The 14,699-nt window shown below is 55.1% G+C and overlaps 7 protein-coding genes across 7 annotated transcripts; 4 read left to right on the top strand and 3 right to left on the bottom strand.

Moving 5' to 3' along the window:
* Nucleotides 1-1,106: 1,106 nt before the first annotated feature.
* Nucleotides 1,107-2,030, top strand: CPAR01_09018 (ADP-ribosylation factor-like protein 1; the record flags this gene model as incomplete). Its single annotated transcript, XM_060493284.1, has 5 exons — nucleotides 1,107-1,181; nucleotides 1,268-1,306; nucleotides 1,398-1,481; nucleotides 1,594-1,917; nucleotides 2,007-2,030. 5 exons carry the CDS (start codon nucleotides 1,107-1,109, stop codon nucleotides 2,028-2,030), a joined length of 546 nt encoding a protein of 181 aa, XP_060347414.1.
* Nucleotides 2,031-2,087: 57 nt separating this feature from the next.
* CPAR01_09019 (uncharacterized protein) lies at nucleotides 2,088-2,498 on the bottom strand (the record flags this gene model as incomplete). Its single annotated transcript, XM_060493285.1, has 1 exon — nucleotides 2,088-2,498. One exon carries the CDS (start codon nucleotides 2,496-2,498, stop codon nucleotides 2,088-2,090), a length of 411 nt encoding a protein of 136 aa, XP_060347415.1.
* A 477-nt stretch (nucleotides 2,499-2,975) lies between these two features.
* On the top strand, nucleotides 2,976-3,584 carry CPAR01_09020 (uncharacterized protein; the record flags this gene model as incomplete). Its single annotated transcript, XM_060493286.1, has 1 exon — nucleotides 2,976-3,584. The coding sequence occupies one exon, from the start codon at nucleotides 2,976-2,978 to the stop codon at nucleotides 3,582-3,584; it is 609 nt and encodes a 202-aa protein (XP_060347416.1).
* A 1,238-nt stretch (nucleotides 3,585-4,822) lies between these two features.
* Nucleotides 4,823-5,313, bottom strand: CPAR01_09021 (uncharacterized protein; the record flags this gene model as incomplete). The annotated part of the gene is made up of 2 exons (XM_060493287.1): nucleotides 4,823-5,127; nucleotides 5,172-5,313. 2 exons carry the CDS (start codon nucleotides 5,311-5,313, stop codon nucleotides 4,823-4,825), a joined length of 447 nt encoding a protein of 148 aa, XP_060347417.1.
* A 1,527-nt stretch (nucleotides 5,314-6,840) lies between these two features.
* CPAR01_09022 (catalase) lies at nucleotides 6,841-8,739 on the top strand (the record flags this gene model as incomplete). Its single annotated transcript, XM_060493288.1, has 5 exons — nucleotides 6,841-7,068; nucleotides 7,175-7,465; nucleotides 7,581-8,237; nucleotides 8,309-8,619; nucleotides 8,709-8,739. 5 exons carry the CDS (start codon nucleotides 6,841-6,843, stop codon nucleotides 8,737-8,739), a joined length of 1,518 nt encoding a protein of 505 aa, XP_060347418.1.
* Nucleotides 8,740-9,080: 341 nt separating this feature from the next.
* On the bottom strand, nucleotides 9,081-9,888 carry CPAR01_09023 (uncharacterized protein; the record flags this gene model as incomplete). Its single annotated transcript, XM_060493289.1, has 2 exons — nucleotides 9,081-9,634; nucleotides 9,726-9,888. The coding sequence occupies 2 exons, from the start codon at nucleotides 9,886-9,888 to the stop codon at nucleotides 9,081-9,083; spliced, it is 717 nt and encodes a 238-aa protein (XP_060347419.1).
* A 3,203-nt stretch (nucleotides 9,889-13,091) lies between these two features.
* On the top strand, nucleotides 13,092-14,694 carry CPAR01_09024 (major facilitator superfamily transporter; the record flags this gene model as incomplete). The annotated part of the gene is made up of 2 exons (XM_060493290.1): nucleotides 13,092-13,487; nucleotides 13,597-14,694. 2 exons carry the CDS (start codon nucleotides 13,092-13,094, stop codon nucleotides 14,692-14,694), a joined length of 1,494 nt encoding a protein of 497 aa, XP_060347420.1.
* Between the last annotated feature and the right edge of the window lie 5 nt (nucleotides 14,695-14,699).

Genomic DNA, 14,699 nt, shown 5'->3' on the forward strand with positions numbered 1-14,699 from the left:
TAATCTATCAACGTACCGGCATTTTGACGGCTTGTTGGCTGATCAAACTGGTGCGAGTCCTTTGGGGTGGCAGTTGTTCTCCAGATGGGATGGGTTGAATCGATCTCACCACTAGAAATGAGAAATTCTTGTGCACAAGGCGCACTAGGTTAGCGAGCCCGCAGTCGCCTTGATTGGTGGACAGGGCACAAGGTGGAGTCGGTCACGCTTTCGGAGCCTGGTGGGGGGAGGGGGGAGGTCACTCGCCTCTTGAGGCTCAGCCGTGTGGCTCGCTCCTGCTTGGTTTTTTTTCCTTTTTCGGTCAGGTGCTGATTAGATAAGACAATGGACTCTGGTGCCTCAGGCATGAGAGTTCAGAGTCTGCTTATGTGATAATCCCTGACATGCCGATAGGCTCGAGCGGCCGACGATCCCAGCATTGGCAGCCCGCGGACCCGTTTGGACGCCCAGGTTTCCCATCCATGCATGTCTTAAAAACTGTCAATTAGGGGGGACCCGTTCCGCTACCTTACCTTTACTGGTACGCCTTAGGGGGGGAAGTCAAGCCATCCGAGATTCTTTTGCAACGGCCCTTTGTCTGCTACTCGTAAAGACAAGAAAGACAGCTCGACGAAACGAAGCTCACGACGAATTAAGCCAAACTCTTGGAAACAGTGAAGAAGGGGAGAGGCTAGATACTTCTTCTTATTTTTTGCCCCTGAACGCCACGGAACATTTATCGCCCTTTTCTCTCAAACCCCTTTCGTGCTCTCCTATTCTTCACCAACGGGTAAAGGCCCTGCGTTTGTACATAATTCCAGCAAAGCGGGCGGAGCTTTTTCTTTGGTCAGCTTTCGTCATTCTACTTTTGCTGCTGCTGCTGCTCGCCCCTTGGGAAACAAGCCACCTTTTGCTACCACCACCAACCTTACCTTACCTACCTTAAACCTCCGCGACCATCCTGTCCCGAAGCCAACCGCGTATATTGTGACAGAAGACAAGTCGCAACTCAACCCCCGAACCCGCACACGGCCTTTCGCATCCCTACGAAAGCTCCGAGTTTACACCACGACCACACCTCATCCCACACCGAGTTCCTGTCGAGAATCAAAAAACCATCTTTCAAAATGGGCGCAAGCATGTCATGGCTGTCGGGCCTCGTGTGGTCGAAGAAGGAGATTCGCATCCTGATCTTGGGACTGGTACGCATATCCTCCCGCTCAGCTTTCCCCCCGTGATGCGTCCGAAACGTGGAGACGCAAGGCTGACAAACCACCGTGTTCTACAGGATAACGCTGGCAAGACGACACTTTTGTACAGACTGAAGGTGAGTTCTGCGGCACACTTCCCTCTCCGCCGTCATTTAAGGTGTGCATCTCGTAAAGTACCTTGGACTAACCTTCTTCTGAACTTTCCAGATCGGTGAGGTTGTCACCACGATCCCGACGATAGGATTCAACGTCGAGTCCGTCACATACAAAAACCTCAATTTCAACGTTTGGGTATGCCGCCATTCTCCGATGCACCCTTCTCTGCAACACCACACGCAAGCGAGAGAGACAGAAGAAGAGAGAGAAAGAGACTGACAGCAGCCATGCGCGACCACGACTATAGGATCTAGGTGGTCAAACCAGCATTCGCCCCTACTGGCGGTGTTACTACGCCAACACGGCGGCCGTCATCTTCGTCGTCGACTCGACCGATATCGAGCGTCTGCAGACTGCGGCCGAGGAGCTGGGCGCCATGCTCAACGAGGAGGAGCTCAAGGACGCTTCGCTCCTCGTCTTTGCCAACAAGCAGGACCAGCCCGGCGCCAAGGGCGCGGGCGAGATTTCGGAGGCGCTGCGCCTGGGCGAGCTGCGCGATCGGAACTGGAGCATCATGGCCTGCTCCGCGGTCGACGGCAGCGGTGTCACGGAGGGCATGGACTGGCTTGTCGTACGTGCATACCCTACCAGATCTACTCCTTGAGATCCATTTGGGGAGAAACTTTGAGTTGGGACACGAATGCTGACCTCTTCTACTAGCAAACCGTCAACCAGGAGTCATAAATACGGAGCCTATGGCTTCGCTGACCCTTACACGATCAACCTCTCAAAAACAACCACTTATATATAACGCCCCTCACGATTTATAATACGGCCCATCAGTTGGGTAGAGCTGCGCATCGATGTGTGTTTGTCGACGTCTTTTTTGTTTTGGTGAGAGAGAGGGCATTCGCAAGATCCCCCGTCAACCCTCGGCGTACTGCGGGACCGGCGTTTCAGCATTGGGTAGTGCCGGACTGTAGACTGAATACTGGAAACAGTTAGTCTGCGGTTTTTGCTGCCGCGCGCATCTACAAATATCTGGACAACGGGGTCTTTTCGAAATGCGGATGAGTGAACGCGCGTGTTGCGCATACAACGTTTTATGAGGCGACCAGAGGGCCCAAATGGGAGGGGCGGGGGAGAGAGACACACACACAGAAGACAGAGGAAGAGATGAAAGAGAAAGGAAACTCGAGTTGATTCGTCCATTTTATCAGTTTACACGCTTCTAATGCCAGCACGGGGACGTCGTACCGCGTCCCTGGTTTCTGTTCTGACACCTCCTTTGGTCGCCCGTGTGATGGCTAACCCCTTTCTCAGAGTTCTCGCATAAGGAAGGTGGCGGGATTTGGATAGAAACGGGCTCTTGAGTGAGCCTTTAATCATTCTGACATAGTTTTCGAACTTTTCCAGGACGATGGGAATTCACAGCTCTCATAAAGCACGAAAAGTACACAACGGCCAGTTTGATTGGAAGCTAACCTGGATCTAGAAACTCTGCCCATTCAGACCAGCATCATCACGAAACCGACCGCGACACCGATCAACGTGAGAACCGCCCACGACTGACCCATCGCCGCCGGCCCGGATCCCCCAGCGGCACCCGGGACGGAAGTGGCCGAGGTCAGCTCGGTGGGACACGCCGACACTGTCGTTGTTACCTTTTCCCGTTGCTGCCTCTGTACGATGGGCGGGATCTGGAAGACGCACGTAGGAAGCTGGGTGCCGGTCGTCGTCGTCGTCGTCGTCGTCGTTGTCGCTGCCGTCAGACTCGGTCTCGTCGCGCTCTCTGTGGCCGTAGCGAGGGAGTCGCCGCTTATTGTAGGGGCTGAGGAGGAGGAAGAGGAAGAGGAGGAGGCTCGTTTCGGTGGGTGGAAGCAGCCGGCGGCTTCGCTTTTGCCGCACGTATCGCCCTTTTGGCACCACCAGGTCTTGGAGGAGCCGTGGCAGCAGACGCCGTCGGGCGGCATGCAGCCTTCCCAGCAGGGGATCGTGGACCCGGGGCAGACTGTGCCGTCGTCGATCGGTGGTTGGGATGGAGAAGGGGTGGGTGTTGACTGGGAGGTTGCTGCTGCTGCGGTGAAGGCGAGGAAGAGGAAGAGGAGGGATGTAGAGCTTGGGAGGAGCATTTTGGTGAAGTTGTCTGGCACGTTCTTGGGAGTATCAGGAGGATCTTCGGATGGTGTGAAAGTTTGGGTGATCGAGATGCGTTCTTATGAGCTTCTCACCGACGGCAAGATTGGCGAGGCTTCCTCTTTATACGGTCTCGAAGGCGGCACGCTGTATACCAAGTAGTGAATCACATCACCCGAGTTGGCTGGCAGGTGATGATTCACAACTTACGCCTTGTCACTCAACCCTTCATGACGGTGGTTCTCCATCACGAGAGACAACTCGTGTTTGCTTTCCTGAGCTGCGCATGCCTCCCTTACCTCATATCTCTTGCCTCGTGGCGGACATATTTAGATCTTTGGGTGCGGGTGTGACACAGTCGGAGAGTTTGCCTCGCTTGCCGTGCTCCCGGCTCAGTTCCCCGGTTCAAGCTGGCCATGTCGTCCAAGGTCCTGCGTATAGACTGTTGACGAGGCATCACAGCTTGGGACACAGCTTTGATGGCTTTGATTCCGGGTGCATTCCTTCCACATGACAAAGAGAAAACTCCGGTCTCGACCGTGAGGTTGTGTCGAAATTGCTACAACATCAGGGCCTCCTCCTGTTCTGAAGGAACGTTAAGATGTTTGTTCAGGCTCTCAATCGCTTGACCGTGTTTAAACGAGTGTTCATCAAAAGATGGTCAGATGCGATTTGTTAATGACTATATGTGTAACGTAGCCAAGATTGAGTGAGGCCTTTTCCAGGACGATGGAGGTCGGTTGGCTTTTCGCGTTCTCATTGATTACTACTATACTTGCCCATAGGGTTGGCTTTTCTGAGCAGAGTCCCCCAATGAGGCGGTGACTGGCCTTTTCATACAGAGCCGTTTTCTGACGGTTATCGTTCATGGCGAGATCGATATAGGGAACAGAATTGTCGGGCGAGAACGCGTAAAGAGGCTTCGACGTAGATCATTAACAGTACCCATTAGGTAACTAGCCGTAGCTTCTGGTGACATTGAACGACGTGATACTGGGGTTTGACATACGAATGTCACTTGTGAGCTAAATTAAGCACTAGCCAATGACATGATGTTTGTCGCTCATTTTGCGGTCCTTTTGCACCCTGACACCGCATCGAGTGCGCTCGGAACGGTTTCGGAACACGTTCCGCAGTGACAACATTCTCTCTCGAGTCTTGCTCGAGAGGAACTGCGTTTTGCTTGTCTCCGTGTTACTCTGGAGTGAATTGAAGAAAACCTCGAGGCCTTTTCTCGCGTGAGTGGAGCACATCCCGGAACGTGCCTCCTCCCGAGTCCTTATTATCGGCTCATTCCGATAGCGCCATACTCCTGTTCCCTACCATTCACGCAATGCGACGTTTCCCATTCATCAACTCGTGGCCAAAACTATTCAAGTGACTGGATTAGTGCAAGCCTGTTACACAGATGGTAAACATCCTTTCCCAGTGCTCAAATGCGGAAAGCCGGACGCCTCCGGGCTATCGCCGAGATGCGAGGTCTGGCATCTCGGCGTTCTCGGCGCTTGAGAAATGCAGAACCCGCGGCGGCGGCCCCCGGAAACGCTACCGACGGCGAACGGTTCACTACCCGAGCCAACGTGCCAGCCTGCCACTGCCGCCAGGAACGCGCGCTGAAGCCATGTGACAGCGCGAGACACCAGATTGACCCGGGCCTCGGCCATGGATGCCGTTGGTGAGGCGCAGAACCACTGTACCACAGCCTCTGTAGATCTGGTAACGCGACTTTCCCGTGGCATATGTACATACCTACAACAGACCTCGATCCTGCGATCTCGGCGACAAACCCAACTCTTGTGTTCGCTCCACTTGGAGGAGACCAGGGGAATGCCACCGCGAATGGGCTTCCGCCGGCATGGACTGCCTTTCTGGCCCCGACCAATGATGTCATTTCAGTTCAGCCGTGTTTCCTCAATTGGGAAATTCTCCATTCTCCCGATTTGGGCAACACACACGAGGTGAGTAGAGAGCGGGTCTGGGACCTGTGAAGCGGCGTCACTGAGCCGTGTTGTGGTGTAGTGGCTGATGCTCAACTTTCGAACCCCGAGGCCGGGCTCTGAGAGTTCTCAGAGTTTGGTGCTAGACGTTCATCCAAATCCCGACGGGTACCGGACACCCTTCGGATTCCGGCAGGCTTGCTCAGAGATGAAGTCCAGCTACGGGCACTTGGGAGTGAAGAGCATGGCAGACCTGTCTGAATAAGTAGGAAATGGCATGAACGAGCTTCCGAGGGGCGCAACCCTCGGTGTTTTCTCAAAGCGATCAAAGGCTAGCCTAGCCGTTGAAGTGCATGTAAGTGGCCTGATGGACGCCGTCTTCACCCAGCATATCCCATGCCAGGCCCCATCCTTTATGCTTGTCAGCGAGTTTTCTCCGCATCGCAGAAAGGCTGGAATTTGAGATGTCCCCCCTCGATGTCGACATTGACGGAATCTAAAGAGTCCCCCGCAACATCTGGGGAGGTTGAGCAAGAGACTGGGTCATGACTGATGTATCCCGGCAAAAGAGACCAGCTGGGCAGTGGTGGTGGAACCCCCGCCGTTGTCGGAGGGGCCAGGAGAGACAATGGACCAATCCGAGCGGCGGAAAACACGAGTTGAACCTGAGAAAGTTGGCGGTGGTCAGTGTCGGAACGTCGGGTTCACGATAACGCTATTGAAGGTTGAAGGTGTCCAACAACGTTGCGCTACCCAAGTAGTTATTCCAACAGAGCCTCAAGCTAAGGGTCCAGAATTGGAGTTGCCTCTAGAGCAACACTAGAGACAGCAGATCTACCACTCAAAAAGCAGCAGCAAGATTGATCATTTTGGACCTTTGCACCACCTCAGCAACGAGAGGTGGAGAAAACAAGGGGTGACTGAAGGACGCTAGGAAACCTCAAAATGGAGCTTCTCTGTGGACCTCGGCCAACCCAAGCTTGCATTCGTCTGCCTTCCAATTGGCCGTGTGTCCCACCAAAGCTTCAGAAATCATCGAGGAAAGCCACCCTTGCCCGGGCGACTTACGTCGTGTCCTGGGGTTTCTGCTTCGTAACTTGAACGCCCTGAGTGGGAGGACAGAGCTCATGGGGCTCCAGAAGCCGAGGAAACTGGGGCAAGCAAGAGGAAGAGGGAGAGAAAGAGAGAGAGAAGAAGAGGGAGGGGCCGAGGTGTAAGGAGGGTCCCCTCCCACTTATGTTATCGTCCTATTTCTTTTCTCTCTGCCATGGAGCTTTAGATTATTTATGTTTTCATCTTCCCTCCATTGGATCGCCCCCCCGGAGACCCTCTTTGATCTGTTCTTTTCTTGATCTGATTTACCATTTGCCGCTGCCGTTTGTTGGTGTCCGACATTAGCAAGCATCACGCGCCATTTCCCCCGAAGCGCAAAACATATCTCCCATCTCCGAATCGACGAGAAGCGAGAAACCGCTGACAAGATGGGTTCCGAGGACGAGAAGCCTTCTACCTACCGGTATAACGAGAAGCCGACTTACACCACCTCCAATGGCGCCCCCGTCGAGAACCCCCAGGCGTGGCAGCGCATCGGTCCCCAGGGCCCTCTGCTGCTCCAGGACTTCCACCTGATTGACCTGCTGGCCCACTTTGATCGCGAGCGCATTCCCGAGCGTGTCGTCCACGCCAAGGGCGCCGGTGCTTACGGCGAGGTTCGTGAGACGGTTCTTTTTGGTTGTGTTATGTCGGAACGGGCGTGAAGCTTGGTGAATTTTGAGAGAAATATGCTGACCAGCGTTCGCGCGCGCGGCTTTACAGTTCGAGGTCACCCATGACATTAGCGATATCTCCTCCATCGACATGCTCAATCAGGTCGGCAAGAAGACCAAGGCTCTTGTCCGTTTCTCGACTGTCGGTGGTGAGAAGGGCTCTGCCGATTCGGCTCGTGATCCCAGAGGTTTCTCTGTCAAGTTCTACACCGAGGAGGGAAACTGGGACTGGGTTTACAACAACACGCCCATTTTCTTCATCCGCGACCCTGTCAAGTTCCCTCCCTTCATTCACACCCAGAAGCGTCACCCGCAGACTAACCTGAAGGATGCTACGATGGTAAGTGTTGAAACCCCCAGAATTCTCATGAGATGACTTGAGCTAACTTGAACCAGATGGTAAGCGTTAAGATGCAGCAACTCATCACAAATCGCATACTAACTCAATCTCCCAGTTTGACTACTGGACCAAGAACCAAGAGTGCATCCACCAGCTGATGCACCTGTTCTCCGACCGCGGCACCCCTTACTCTTACAGACACATGAACGGCTACTCGGGCCACACCCACAAGTGGACCAAGCCCGACGGCTCCTTCGTCTACGTCCAGATCCACCTCAAGACGGACCAGGGCAACAAGACCTTCACCAACGAGGAGGCCGGCAAGATGGCGTCCGAGAACCCGGACTGGCACACCCAGGATCTCTTCGAGGCCATCCAGCGCGGCGAGCACCCCAGCTGGACCGTCTACGTGCAGACCCTGACCCCGGAGCAGGCCGAAAAGTTCAAGTGGAACGTCTTTGACCTGACCAAGGTCTGGCCGCAGAGCGAGGTGCCGCTGCGCCAGTTTGGCAAGCTCACCCTCAACCAGAACCCCGAGAACTACTTTGCCGAGATCGAGCAGGCCGCCTTCTCCCCCTCCCACCTGGTCCCCGGCGTCGAGCCCACCGCCGACCCCGTCCTGCAGTCCCGCCTCTTCTCCTACCCGGACACCCACCGCCACCGTCTCGGCGTGAACTACCAGCAGATCCCCGTCAACAAGCCCCTGAATGCCTTCAACCCCCTCCAGAGAGACGGCGCCATGGCTGTCAACGGCAACTACGGCGCGAACCCCGTACGTCACCCCTCAAGCCCCGATCTACGTACTATATGCATGGTGAGAATGACCGAACTAACTCTTCCCAGAACTACTCCTCGACCTTCCGCCCTCTCGAGTACAAGCCCGTCAAGGCCGTCAACACCCCGCACGAGCAGTGGGCCGGCGCCGTCGTCACGGACCTCTTCGGCCCCGTCAAGCCCGAGGACTACGAGCAGGCCCTCGGCCTCTGGAAGGTCCTCGGCCGCCAGGAGGGCCAGCAGAAGAACTTTGTCAGCAACGTGTCTGGCGCCCTCGCCGGCGCTCACCCCGAGGTCCGCTCGCGCGCGTACGAGATGTTCTCGCGGGTTACCCCCGAGCTCGGCGCCGCTATCATGAAGGAGACGGAGAAGATTGCCGAGTATGTTGATTTCTTCTTTCGTTCCCGGGGACTGAAAAGCCTTGATGATGACCTGTGAATGAGTATACTGACTTTTTCTTTTCTCCTAGGCCTACCAAGGATGTTCGCTCCAAGTTGTAAAAATATAGATGGAATGGTTGATGAGAAACACCCAGATTCGCGCTGAAGAACGGCGCTCCGAGGTCTCGATGTAGTGCCGGAGCCGCGGGCGTCGACGTTGCACAAGGCTCCCAGAATCAGTTCGAGGGGAGAAGAATAAGAGACTGTCGAGATACCATATCAGGACAATACTGACGAGACAGATAGCTCAGAGCATCTAAAACAAGGAGGGAAAAAAAATCATAATTTGTTCAAAAATCAGTTGAAAATCGTACAAAAAAGTGACACTGTCACGGGCATGAAATTCGATGCCCTGGTATATGTTTGCGCCTGAAACCACCGCCTATTCAATCACTCATCCGCTACGAGCCACCCATTTGATATCGAACTCTCGCTCGCGAATTCCTCAGTCTCCTTCTCTCACGGATTCCCAATGAGAGTAGTCTTGATCTTGGTCGGTCTACGATACACCCTCCATCTCGAAACGATATTCGGTCTATACAGAAAGTAACGTCCACTGCGTTGACCATCTTCTGGGTGTGTCTCGAGGGAAACGACACCCAAAAGTGCCTTCGACGTGTGACGTTCCGATACGACTTAACAGCAGCAGCAGCAGCACTCGCAGCATTCGTAGCAACAGAGGCCGGCGCAGAGACCGCAGCAGACAGCCTACCGAGAAGAGCATAACACGTTAGCCAATTATGTGCTTTTGAGCGTGTGGTTGAAGAGAAAAAGAATCCCAATCGCGTTTTCCAGCGCTCTATTTCTGATTTCTCGAGCTCTACCAAAATTACAGACAGCGTAGGAATATCGAAGAAGGGGAGGGATTGGGTCGGATTTTTTTTCAACTTACTCCGCCATCGCCGCCACCTCGCAGGTTCGCTGATTGATCCATCGTCATCGGCTGATTCGGGCCCTGATAGGATTAGAGGTCTCCGGTTAGCTCGGGTTTTGGGAGAGGTCTTGTTCCTTTTGCGAGGTCTGGCTGATTCGAATCGATGCGACACCGACAATCACCAGAGAAGAGGGGAAAACCAAAACCGACATGGTAAGTATGGAGATGGCTGAAGGGAGCGAACATACAGGTTGCTGAGAGCTAATCTTTTGTTCCGAGAGCACGGCTGGCGCAGGCTCTCTTGGCATCTGATTGTACTCGATCTGGGACGACATTGCTTCTACGCGCGCGCGTGTGCGATTAAGGATTACAAAGGCGGAAATGTCGTGTGTACGTATTCGACCGATAGAATTTGCAAAATCCTGGCGCGAGGTCTATCCAAAGAAAAGATCTCGTTTGACTCGTCCGTGGGTGACAGGAAACGAAGGTCTTGTTGTGTGTGTGTCTAAGTCGAGTTGACGTTGCCTTGTAGGTGTGTGCAAGAGACAGAAACAAATCGCACCTGGAACCCCAAGTCACAGCCAACGCGCAAAACAGGCGATTGGCCGTTTTATTTGAAAAGAGAACCAACAGAAAAAAAGCGACAGGGCACAAGGAAGAAAGTTATCTGGGAACCCGAAGTTTGAGAGGGTGCGTGGCCCACGGTTTTGTCCGGGGGCTACCCCTTCACTTCGGGCTCTCTCTTCCTGCATGATGAAGAAAGGCAGACTTTGGAGGTTGAGGCCACAGCTTGGCGCTCAGGTGCAGGGCAAAGGCAGCAGGGGCGGAGGGGGAGAAGGGACCAGATTGACGACCGTGGGCTGACAGGCCTTGGTGTCTCTCCCCTCTCCTCCTAGTCTCTTTCTACATGGTCACATAGTAATAGTCTCTACTCTTCAAGTACATACCTTGCCTTGTCTACCTTATGTCCCCGCAGGTTGAGTTTCTGCGTGGATGTATGTAGACGAGGGAGGGGGGACCCCTCTGTACCTACGACACCCGGTGTGTAAGAGTCACCTCGAACCGGCACATTGAGTGCGAGGGAGGTCGAGGACAGTTACAAGGATGGATGAGGCTTAGATCAGGCGGTCCCTCCATCTTGAGAGGGGCTCATGGATGGGGACACCTTCGTTCGGTGTGTTTGGGGTTTTTTTTTCTTTTTCATTTCAAGTGAAGGAAGGGTTCAGCTGCCGACCGATCTACGGGATACGTCTGTTCTGCTTCACTTGTTCTCTCTTTCTCGCCTTCATTCGTGGGTTTGAGTGTGTGTTCGCTGGCAGCGTGATGCGAACTCGGGGTATCCTTTCCTGCAGACAGCGCTGAGACAGGGCTCGCGCCTGACCTTTTGGCTGTGCTGTGCAACTGCGGTTGAAAGGGTGTTGGGGTGTCCCGGGGAGGGGATCCTGGGTTGGGGCCAAACGGGGGTGGAATGACCTCAGTTTAGGGAACGAGATAATCTTCAAAGGGGATTGGAGGGAGGGGAAAGGGTTACCGAATGCGGCTTGCGTTGTTGGTAATGGAGAAGAGAAGTGGTTGAGGCGTCGTCGCACGGTGAAGTGGTATTAGGCAGGCAAGAAAATGGGAAACTCTCTTTTGCTGACCTTGCATTTCGCGTTTGCGTTGCCTGCGAGTTGGGATGATCTTTTCGGTGTCAAGTCGTCGTCGTCGTCGTCCTTTGGTTGAGAGTCTATGCAATGCGATGTGCGGGTACTATTATTTTTCTGCTATGGATCCAAGTCCGTTCACCAACTAGTGCAAGGCTTACTAGTCTTTCGCATTTCCCTTCTGATTTCCTTTGATTTTTTTCTTCCTCATATCCAGAGGCTGCTGCGCTGGCACACCGGGCTTCGGTGACATGCTACCTTTGCCTAGATACCTAGATATGAAAAGATCCCGGAGGACCCGATCGCGCGGGATCGCGCAACGCTGACTCGTTCGCCAGTTGATGGGGGGAGTTGCGGGACGGAGTGACGACTGCCATAGCCCGCGCGCCGAACCCGAGCGCGATCTGACGTGGTATCCGTATGTGCGGGTTGGTTTGCTATTACTTTAGATAATGCAGGGTTACAGGGTTCATGGACTATTTTCGGGCCTCAGAAATATATACGCGGGAACCATGATCCCCCCTCCCTCAGGCTCTTCCCCTTCCGCCCAATCAGCCTCGGCTCGAGGCGGTTTCGTGTTCTACCCGTCACTTCAAAGGCTCAGACGAACAAAACGATTCAGGGGAGACATTCTGCTTCTGGCGTCGTAGCGAAGGATGTTTTGGGAACATTCTTGCCGCCGCCGAGAGAAAAACGCGGGCAAGGGGATCATATACCGGGATTTAGGTGGAAGCCTAGAAAGGGTTTGGTGGGATCTTGTGTCCCCAATTCGAAACGGTGACACTTTCGATGGAGAGTCCAATGGGAAGGTTGCGAGGCGTAGCGTGCAGTACGTCTGAGGGTTGGACTGAAGATGCAGCTTGTTTGGATGTTCACTGCCTGCTTGACCTTCCACGGCGAGCCTAGGGGCTGTGTGACCGTACCTCAAACCCGTATCAGGTACGAAAAAGGAGTTGCGGCGGTGGAGTCCCCGTACGCAGTTTCGTTCCATAGCTGGGATTCATCGGCCTGGTTTGCCGATAAATCTCTTTGGTCTGCGGTGAAGAGTACTGATATCTTTGCCGAGATATGCAGGGGATCGGGCAGACTTTGTTGAGGGGCATTCTACGCAAGGCTGACTGCAGAGTCCCCGACCATCGGAGCTTGAAGCGGGCAGAACGGGGGCATGTCGAAGCGACGGCCGGCGTTCGGCGGGTTCGGAGCCGGTGCCGGTCAGCGGATCTCACGGCGCCGGTGTGCCCGAAAACCGAAGGAGACGAGAGTGTCTCGGAAGGAAGCAAATCGCCAGATGGAACCTGAGGTGCCGCTGACATTGCAGGCTAAAAGATCTCCCGGGCCAGCGCTCGTGTATCATCATTCTAACGGCAGCACCTCGAGAATACTTCCTAAATCAGTGAGATCAGTAATCATTTAGCAAAAATTGACAACCCCCCTTGTCTCGAAGAATAAGAGCTGTCGGGTCAATAAGCACAGGGAAATTGCGAGTAGACGGCAGATCGAGCAGTTACGATCAATTCAACCATTGTAATTCAAATATTTGTGCATACAGCTCATAGCTCAAGCCTACAATAAAGACCCTGATTCTCTGTCGCGGATCGGCGTACGCCTTCTAAAACCAACATTTGTAGATTCAGCCCAGCCGCCCGTCATCCCTTGTCAGCGAGTCAATCGGAGGGCGTAGAGTGGATTCCCCGCCGAGACGACCTTAGTCTCCCCGCCCCGCCCCCGGCCGATCAACAACTTCAAGCTTAAAAGGTGCCGGTAGTAAGCTTTACTCCCAACAGCCAACTACGTCTCTTTTCTCATTTCTGTAGCTGGTGAATTGAGAACGAGACAACCCTGAGCCATCAATTGTTTGTTTTATGAGATACGTGGTAGAGTAAAAAGTCGCGACTATGTCTACCTCGCAAACGGAGCTCCAGTACCTCACCCCGCACACCGGGGCCACGGTCCCGATCCCGGAATCCTCAAAAGCGGCAGTCTCGACGACGCGCGACCGGTACACCACCGCCGCAACAGAGTCCGGCACCAGCAGAAGAAGCAGCGGCGATGAGAACGGCGTCGCCGCCGATGGTGTCCTCCACGACGCCCACAGCGCGAGCCAGGAGTTCTCCTCCCTCCCGCCCGTCGACGGCGGAAAGCAGGCCTGGCTCTTCTTGGCTGCTTGCTTCGCCGTCGAGATGCTCGTCTGGGGGTTTCCCTTTGCCTTTGGCGTCTTTCAGAATTACTACTCCACGAACCCGCCGTTCGCTGGGCAGCCTAACATTGCCGTCATCGGTACCTGCGCCATGGTAACCCCCTCCCCCTTTCACTCACTCTTCTTACTGACACCCTCCCTTTCTCCTCTCGAAATCTCGAGCAAGGAGCCACAACCCGGACCAAACTGACATCTTGACAAAGGGAATAATGTACCTAGGCGGACCCATCCAAACCGCCCTCCTCCGCCTCTACCCCCGCCAAACCCGCTACGCCCCCATCGCAGGCCTCCTCATCATGTGCATTGCCCTCGCAACCTCCTCCTTCTCCACCACGGTAACCCACCTCATCGTAACCCAGGGCATCCTCTACGCCATCGGCGGCGGCATCACGTACATGCCCTGCATAGTCTACATCGACCAGTGGTTCGTCCGCCGCAAGGGCTTCGCCTACGGCATAATGTGGTCCGGCACCGGCCTCGCCGGCGTCTTACTCCCCTTGCTAATGGAATACCTCCTCGGCACCCTCGGTTTCCGCACCACCCTCCGCCTCTGGTCCGGGTTACTCTTCGCCCTCACCGCGCCGCTGGCCTTCTTCATCAAGCCGCGCGTACCGGTGTCCATGACGACGACGACGACATCGTCAGCGGACGCAACGCACGCGCGCCCGTTCAACAACATGCGCTTCCTCCTCTCCCGCCCCTTTCTCCTACACCAGGCCGCAAACACAATCGAGGCCCTGGGCTTCTTCCTACCGGGGATTTACCTCCCCTCCTACGCCCAATCCACGCTCGGCGCGTCCCCCTACGCGTCGGCCCTCACCATCCTCCTCATCAACGTCGCCTCCGTCGTCGGCTGCGTGGCGATGGGGACCCTGGTCGACCGCTGGTCCGCGCCGTCGTGCCTAGCCCTCGCCAGCGCCGGCGCCACCGTCGGGACTTTCTTGCTGTGGGGCCTTTCGCTGAACTTGGGGGTGTTGTACCTCTTCTGCGTGGTGTACGGCCTCTTTGCGGGCGCGTATACGTCCGCCTGGCCGGGGATCATGAAGACGGTGACGGAGCACGAGAGGGAGCGCGGGAGGGGTGTCGATCCGATCATGGTGTTTGGCATGTTGGCGGCCGGGCGCGGGGTCGGGAATGTGATTTCGGGACCGTTGAGCGGGGTGTTGGTGCAGGGGAAGCCGTGGGCTGGGGAGGCTGGGTTTGGGTACGGGAGCGGGTATGGGACGTTGATTGTGTTTACGGGGGTCACGGCCTTCGTGGGGGGTGCTACGTTTGTGTGCAAGAGGCTTGGGTGGTTGTGAGATGG

Source organism: Colletotrichum paranaense, assembly GCF_030867605.1.
Source record: "Colletotrichum paranaense strain IMI 384185 chromosome Unknown Scaffold_7.1, whole genome shotgun sequence".
NCBI lineage: Eukaryota > Fungi > Ascomycota > Sordariomycetes > Glomerellales > Glomerellaceae > Colletotrichum > Colletotrichum paranaense.